Source organism: Antrostomus carolinensis, unplaced genomic scaffold, assembly GCF_000700745.2.
Source record: "Antrostomus carolinensis isolate BGI_N321 unplaced genomic scaffold, ASM70074v2 scaffold1817, whole genome shotgun sequence".
In the NCBI taxonomy this organism is placed as follows: Eukaryota; Metazoa; Chordata; class Aves; order Caprimulgiformes; family Caprimulgidae; genus Antrostomus; species Antrostomus carolinensis.
The window spans coordinates 38654-47315 of record NW_010325135.1 but is presented as its reverse complement, the minus strand read 5'-3'; the positions used below and the strand labels follow the sequence as shown (position 1 = coordinate 47315).

The 8662-nt window shown below is 37.9% G+C and overlaps 1 protein-coding gene across 1 annotated transcript in view; it reads left to right on the top strand.

Annotated features, from left to right (window-relative positions):
- Positions 1-3003: 3003 nt before the first annotated feature.
- The window catches only part of MBOAT2 (membrane bound glycerophospholipid O-acyltransferase 2), a 34901-nt gene continuing 29242 nt past the window's right edge, over positions 3004-8662 (top strand). Inside the window, exons 1-2 of the mRNA XM_029085733.1 lie at positions 3004-3093; positions 7006-7061. Coding sequence (XP_028941566.1) covers positions 7010-7061 — 52 coding nt within the window. The 5' untranslated portion in view covers positions 3004-3093; positions 7006-7009. The remainder of the gene's footprint in view (positions 3094-7005; positions 7062-8662) is intronic.

The window sequence follows — 8662 nt, the reverse complement described above, 5'->3', positions numbered from 1 at the left end:
GTGTACCTAACCTACTAATGTATTAAATGTTTTTCTTGCCCTAATGAAGTATGTATTGCTTTTAAGGATAGCATTTTAAGTTTTGAAAGATGTAGTTAGCGTCACTTTTATAATTCTGTTTATTCTAGACCTGTTGCAATATACTGTGAATAGACTGTTAATAAATATTTGATCTTGCCAGTGGGGCTTTTTAGTATGGGATCTACGGGCGGGTATGTAGGTATCTCTGCGCATAACAAGTTACTTTTAATCTAGGATTGTTTAGTATGTATATCAAGAGGCTGGTAAAGTTGAAAATCATACTGAATTTTTAGTGAATGGAAGAACTGGGACTGATCTAAGTGTGGGCAAACTAAACCCACACACTCCTCATTCATGTGAAACCTGGATGATTTTTCTTTCTGAGGCAGTGGGATAGTTTTTCTTAAAATATCCCAGGAAAATTTTAATTCCAAATTAAAAAAAAAATAATTCTGTATTATATCATACTCCTGATGGCTACAGCCCACTACTTGCTACTTAATTGCGTTAAATTGTTTTTCTTGATTAAATAATTTGGTATTGTGCTGGGTTTGTGTGGGGGGAAGAGGCCATTTTTGGTGCTCCCCTGGCTCTAAGACGTATCCCCACAGCCCAGGCTGAGCCAATGAGCAATGGAGAAACGCCTCTGGGAATCCATATTTGTGAGGGGAAGGACTGTCTTGAAAAGAAGAAAGTGGAGAGAACTTGGAGGAGAGGCCGTTGACCTGAACAAAAGATGACTATTGGTGTAAACAAAGAGACAGCTGCATTGCCAGGAGGAAGGAGGAGAAGAGGGAGGACAAAGAACCTCAGACACCCAGTTCAACCCAATGGAGTAGGAGAAGGCAAAGGAGGTCCCTGCAGCCCATGGAGGTTCAGTGGCAAAGCAGATACCCACATGTAGGCCATGGAGGACTCCACGCTGGAGCAGAAAAGCTGAGCCTGAGGGCAAGTGTGACTGAGTTGAGACCTCGAGAGATGCTCAATGCCAGAGCGGGGGTGGACCTCCAGAGCTGGGAAGTGAAGAGGTGCGCTGGACTGGAGGTCTATCTGCAACCCATGGACATCCCCATGCCGGAGCCGGGAGCTGAGCCCAAAGAGGTCCATGACTCCATGGGAAGCTGCTTTGAAACACTTTGTTCCTGGACTTTCATGCTGGGAAGAGCAGCAGAGGTGAACTGACTGAACCCCCATTCCCTGACCCCTGTGCCGCTGCAGGGGAGAAGGTAGAGAAATCAGGAGCAAAGTGATTTGAGCCCAGGAAGAAGGGGGGTGGTGGGGGAAGATGTTGTAAGATGTGGTTGTTATGTCTCACTGTGCTACTCAGATCATTTGCAGTGAATTAAATTGATTTTTCTTCTCCAAGTTGAGAGAAACTGTTTTGCCCGTGACCATCACTGGTGAGTGAGCTGTCCCAATCCCCACCCTAATTCGAGCCTGCTTTGTTGTAACTCCCTTCCGATCTCACTGGGTGGGGGGAGTGAGCCTCTGTGGTTAAACCACTACAAGACAATTATTGTTTAATTTTGTTGGATTTTTATAAGCACTTTTGTACCAATTAGCTACCTGATATAATATTGTTTCTGGATTATTAATATTAATGAAAACAGAAAATAAACTATTGTTAAAACAATAAAAACCCTAAACCTTTTTTTTTTTTTAATTTAAAAAGCAGTTAGTGTGATTTAATGTAGCTTGTGACATACAAGGTAATCTGTAATTTGAAAGTTGGATGTTTTAAAATATTAAATGGTTTATATCTAGCACAATTCTTAATTAAAGGTTAAATTGCAAGTGTTCTGTGTGGCAAAAATAGGTATCCCTTTCAGACTGAAGCATAATTTCTAAGACTTTAGAATTTATTATATTAAAGCTTTTTTTGCAAAATTATTTATTTGGAAAAGAGAGGAAAAGCATGTTCTAAACTTTTCCTGTAGCGTGCCTCACTGTTTCACCTAAATCCAGTCCTAGTCATGATTTTCCATTTGATGTATGAATGTTTTCATTCTAACTGGATTTTGAATGTATAATATGGTCTGCTGTAGGGGTTGCACATTAGTCTTGTGAAGTGTGTGATTTCATTACCATGAATGTTTCCTAAGTTATATGGAGGAGTTCAAGACTGTAAAGTTCATATGTAAAGTGTTAAAGGATTAGTTGAGTTCCTGCTGGCATTCACCATCCTTTTTGACTGCAAAGAATATCTGGCAGACTTTGTCAGGTGTATTGGCAAATCAGTTCTCATTAGCGTACCCTTGTACATCTTAAAAAATGAGGGTAAAAGAAAAATTCCAACTCTGACCTGAAAAAATAACATGAGATTAAATTTATAATACTGATATAAGGTGATTCTTATCTGTATTTTTCTTACATTTGCTGAGGATCAATTTTAACAGGAGACATAAAGACTTCCTGTTCCTTTTTCACTCAGATGTGTTTTAATGTGTATATTTGAAAATTAATTGCCTTTTCCAGTTCCTTTGAAAACAGCAGCAGTGGGATTTGTGGTGCTGACTTTTGAATGTATGGAAGTACATTCAGTGGAAATTATGTTTGATGTATAATTTGCCAAATTTCTATGCTTATATAGACAAAAATTAACTTTGAACTAACAAAAAAGCTTAACAGATTCATTTTCTTTTTATAGGACTTCCAGATTTTACAGTGGTGTTTGAACTAATAATCCTATGCTTTATTTATGTGAATAAATATTTTGGCTAATGACAATAGAATTTGTAAGTTAAGTTAGTACTGCACACTTCAAAAAACCAAAACCCCCCCAAACCCCCCAGCCCCTCTATATGCTTGCGTAGAATAAATATTACCAGAAAACCAGTCTGAATGAAGGTGTGATAATAATTATGTAATATTCACTGGAAATAACTGGAGACTAAACTGCTTAAAAGGTAGTTTATTCAATAGAGAATTGTTTATAGTTTTTAATTGAAAAGCTTTTTTTTCCCATTTTCCTTCCAGGTATTGCTTTGTTTTTGCTTTGGGATACCTCACTGTGTGCCAAATTACTAGAGTCTATATCTTTGATTATGGACAGTATTCTGCTGATTTTTCTGGGTAAGGAGAAAAATAATCTTTCCATCTTGTTCTCCTGAGTGATACTGTATCTGTTACTGTTTTTTTTTTTTTCCAAGCTAGGTGTGCCAGCCTTTTCAACTCAGGGAGAAAGCTGGGCGTGTGTGTGCCTAATGCCACACATACAAATATATATGTACCTGTGCTTTAATCATGCAAAATGAGAATTTTGGGAACAGTTGTGTTTGTTAGGACCATGAGTGCATTATCTCCTGACTCTTGTTCCTGTCTGAAGGGTAGAAAGGATCTGGTGACTGTGGGATTTTTTGGCTTTTGTTTTTTCCCCCTAAAATCTTTGTTACTACTTATGATGGATCTTGAATTGTATCTGATGTATTTGCATGCCTGGCACAGTGTTATACCACTTTGTGAGGAAAATCTGAATGTTCTGTGGAATTTAGCTTTTAGCTTCTTTCTTTTTTGGTTTCATGTTAGGTGTTCCAGAAGGAGAAGGTTAAGGAGAGAGGCACCTCTATGGTGGAATAGTCACACAGCCTTTAGAAGTAGAATTGTAGAATACCAAGTTGGAAAGGATCTCAAGGATCACCTGGTCCAGCCTTTCTTGGTGAAAGCACAGTATAGACAAGACGACCCAGGACCCTGTCCAGCCAAATCTTACAAGTGTCCAATGTTGGGGAATCTACCACTTCCCTGGGGACATTATTCCAAAAATAAAATAGAAAGTTTTATCTATATATATTCTCATTTTAGATAATCAACTTAAACTTATATTTTGCTTGAGCTCTATAGGAGCAAAACAGAATTAAATAGGCAAAGTAAAAATAAACCGTATTGATGATTCTTCTTTGTACTGCACACAGAGAGGTGAAGCACAACGTTTCCTATAAATAAGTTTGCTACTGATGGTGCTTTTGTTGATTTAAAGGAGAGTATGTATTTTGGACAAAAGAGATGGGTGTTTGCTAGTCTGCTTAAAAAAAATAAATACATTAAATACTTTTCCAGAAGACTATGAATGGAAGTGGTCTTTGTAGTTTAGCATTATCTGTGTTGAGTAGTAGAGTTGTGCTTGTTGATAAAAGGCCTGTAGCCAGAAACTTAATCTATAGGCTGGAGCCAAAAGCTTTTATGGTTAATTTCATCCTTTCTGTAGTTTTTAGCTGGGTCTTACCTTCTGAAACATCTTTATACATTTGTGCCTGCATCCAGTTGTCTGCCTTCAAGCCAGATATCCAAGTTCTGATTGTAGTCAGTGGAGATCTGATTGAGGTAGACAGTAGAGCCTGGAGGACAGTTCAGCTGACCCACCAGTAGGTATCTACCTTAGTGTGAACTGGGTCTCTTGCCAGATGCCCCTGGCTCTGTTGACTAGATCTCCACTGGCTATAATGAGAGCTTGCCACACAGACGTATGCATAAATGCACTTTAAAACTAGGTTTACTGATGTTGAATTAAATTTCTCCATTACAAGTAGAACTATAGTCCAAATGCTGTCCCTTCCAGTTCACTGTAGGGCCAAAGTGTACAACCATGGATGGCAGTGATGAAAGCTCTGAGCTGACTCTGGAAACAGTATAATTGCACTTGTTTGTTGCTGCTCTCAAACTATTAATAGAGCTCGAGCACACCATTGCTCCAATGTGACTGTAGTGCTTTCAGACACTGCAGCTGTCTTTGTGGCTCTATTGGTTTTGGTGTTAGCTCAGAGATTTCTGCTAGGTCTAAACACGTCCAAAGATTGATGAGATCTGTGCTCTGGATAGAACTGTTCTGAAGCCTAGATCCAACTCTCTGATTGTATGTTTGAGTTGCCTGATTTAAACCATCCCTTCATGCCCCAGTTTGGGAGCTTGATGTATGTGTATCACATTAAATCTCTGGCATATACTGCATCTGCTCCCTTGAGGCCTGAGACAGAGGTGACTTCCAAAACAGGAGGAGAAAGAAAATGAACTGAATGGGGTTATTTTCTGTCAATTTTCTCTAGCTCAAGGAGAAGAGAGTAAGTTCAAGAAAATAACAAAAGTTACCTAACCAGCTGTTGAACCCCAGCACCAGCAAATTCTTCCAAAGGTGCTGGCATGGATTCATACAGTGGTTAGCCCCAAAAGAGCTTTGAGTGTCTGTTTACCTAGATATTTCTCCTAGCATGCCATGCCCATCTTGAAGTGTCCAAGCCCAGAGAATCTTCAAAAACTCTGAAAGAAAGTATTAATGCAGTGACTGTGGAGAAAGCTGAGGAGACCTCATGCTGGAGGTGCAATTGCTTGTGCAGAGCTGTGTGCTCCTGTCTCAGTACTTCCCAGCTGCCAGTGAGCTCCCACTGCCTCCTTTGCCTTTCTACCAGCACCTAAAAGGGATTCTTAAAATCCTGGTTCATATCCTCACTGTTCTGGGAAGGACTGTCTTAGTCTCTAGATTGTTGCTTCTCAGCCACATCTAGGAAGATACTGGAATAGCCACTTGAGAAGTGAAGAAGTACTGGGGCCTGCTGTGGTGACAATGACGAATGTATCAGCTGGAATTAATGTATGGTCTGACTGAGCTCCTCCTGGGCTCCGTCCTTCTGCCAGGCAGGATCCGTGCTGTCACATGGCCACTTCCAGAAGGAAAACCCATTATGTTCGGAATCAGTTGGGGATTTCTGCCAGTACCAGGCAGGGTGTACAGCTTAAATGCTAGAAAAAGACATGAGGGATTCCCCGGACTGTTCTTGTTTAGTTTTCTTCCTTGCTGACCCTTGCTTGTCACTCTAGACTTGAGATCAGGATTCTGGGGCACTGATAATACCGTAGAAAAAAACTTTTTCCCTGATTACGTTTTGAGGACTGGAAATGTTGTGGGCTTTGAAATAACCATAACCTAAAAATATTAATTTGACAGACTGAGCCATCTGGCAAAATACTGGCATAGCCCTGTCAATGAAGGAGGACTTGATGGCTCTTGGATTTGTTTTTCTGTACCAACTTAAATATGTTATAAAAAGGCCAAGTGCAGTCAAAAGACTTGGATAAAACTATAAAACTATGTGCCCATCCTACAGTATGATTGTTTTGTTGTGGTTTTTGTTTTGTTTTGTTTTTAATCTCCAGCTCAGATACTAGTGGGTAAATACAGTCCCTGATAAATTTTTGAGATCCAATTTCAAATTTCAACTTCTAAATTCTGGTAGCCTGCTTTATGCTTTCTCCTGTCCTCTCCCTCCCCCCAGTTAGGGGGTCAGCAATGCTGCGATTTACATCAGTCAAAAACTCTTAGGTGCTACAAAGATGGTACAATTTCTCAGTATAAATCGGACGTGCTTAGCCAGGGGAGAATATCTTTTGGACAGTTTAAGATCTGCTCAAGCATACCAAATTCAAAACAAACTAAACTTTTTTGGCCCAGCATAATTATGCTGAGTTTTTGTTTTGCCAGATATGTTTACTTGAAGCAAACAATAATTCTAGATGGAAAAATTAAGCATAGGACCAGGTGTTCGTAGAAACAGTGGAAGTGGTCTGCATATCTAAATAAATTATAGTACTGTTCAACCTTGGTATATTTTTATTGTCCATTGCTTACTACTGCTGTAATTTACAATGCATGTAATTGCTCTTACTGACCTTTTTTCTTTACTCTTCCCACTGTAAAAAAAAAAAGAAAAATAAACCATGTTAGTAGAAAATAAATGTGGAACACTTTGGCTGTTTTTGTGGAAGCTAATGAAAGGCATGGCTTATCAAATACTGTTTCTAAGAATTAAATTATTTTCATTGCATTGAATGAATTATTTGAACTCCTAAAACTAATCACTTTGTCCTTGCATTGAAAAATCTTCCAGTTGAGAGTAATTAATCTAGACTATTAGTATAAACTTTCCCCCATGTTTGCATATGAAAGAAAATCCTGAACTGTTTTCTAAATTATTCTTTCTTCCTTTTTTGTAACAGTCCAATGATGATAATTACACAGAAGATCACTAGTTTGGCATTTGAGATTCATGATGGTAAGATTTCTTTAAACTTTGTTTTATTTTCCATACAGAGTAGATTTAAGGAAAGTTAGTCATGAGTCAGTGATACTTTAGTCCAGTTGGTGTTTTAGGACCAAATATATTTTTGTGTCTCAATTGATTCTTTTGATGCTTACTAATGGAATTACCAAGAAATGTTGTTCAGACACTGCAGAAGCTCTGAAAATACTTACATTGTGCTGAAGATAATGCTTATCAGAAGACCAATGACACTTCTGGGACCAAGGACCAAAAACTACTGACATTTTTTTAGCTAAATAATTTCCAAATTCAGAGATCGCTGTTGCTGGCAGATTGGTGGAAAAAGTATATGTAATTTCAGTTGTTGAGTACCTCTTGTTTGAAAATGCTATTTGTTAATCTTCGCCAAATTTTGCCATGTATACTGATTTTTATAAAAACTTTGTGTATCTTTCATTTTGTTTATTATCATAATTACACTTGCTGCTAACATAGCATTGTGAACAGGGATACTATCTAATTATTTCTGTCTTTTCTCTGTCATATTTATCCATCAGAGAAGCAGGCCCTAATTGTAACAAAAATGAATTCTAATGTTGACTTTTGTGGATAGAGTATCCAGATTTTTAGTTACCTTTAAATTCAAATGGGTAATTTTCATTTTAAAGTTTGAAAATATCATCCAATAAACCTAGCTAATTAGCCGGAATGACTTGGAGCTACAGCTGTTAGTTGAAGATTTGGGAGTGTAGCCCCAGAAACCTGGATCAAGCCACCTGTTTTTCTGAAATTTCTTTAGTAACATTATATATGGAGTGTAATATGTTTTTGTCTCATGTGTCCTAGCTTTAGTGCTGTTGGTGTTTCATTTTTTTCCATTCTCATTAAGTTACACTGCCTAGAGAAGCCTGTAGGCAACAACATTCATGAATATGAAAAGTCAGGAAAACATCTTTTTGTTAGAATTCTTGTATGAATGAAAATAAATTAAGTTGGGCATATCTAGTTGATCAAAGTTGTTGATGTCTACTTTCCAGAGAAAATATATTCAGAAGTATTAGTCTTGCAAGCTATAATCAGTTAAGAGTACAGAGTACACAAGTTGGAGGAAACAGCTTATTAATACGGAAGTAGCAATTCTAATATCAAAGATATATGCTTCCTCTTACTACTATTTTGCTAGGGGAAAGAGCTATTCTCAGTTTGCTGACAACATGAACAAATAGTAGAGTTGTGGTATAGGACAAACATATGAATGTTCCTGGTAATCAAATGTTTAATTTAGTTAACTCTATTCTTAACTTTCATTACAAACTGAACTAGATTTTTTTTTTTTCCTACTTAAGTCAGATAATTTGTATTTTCCTCATAAGCCCAGCTTCTTTCTGACTGAATGTCTTGTAGATGTCATTGAATTCTGAGTATCAATCTTGAAATTTTGATCCTTGTTGAGCTCATATCAGAGATCCTCTAGAGTCTTTGTCAGCCCATGGAGAATAGCTGATAATGTATTGTAAAAGGTTCTTTCTAGTTGCATTTGCAGACTGGAAAAAGGGGAACATAACCCCCATTTTTAAAAAGGGTAACAAGGAAGACCCGGGGAACTACAGGCC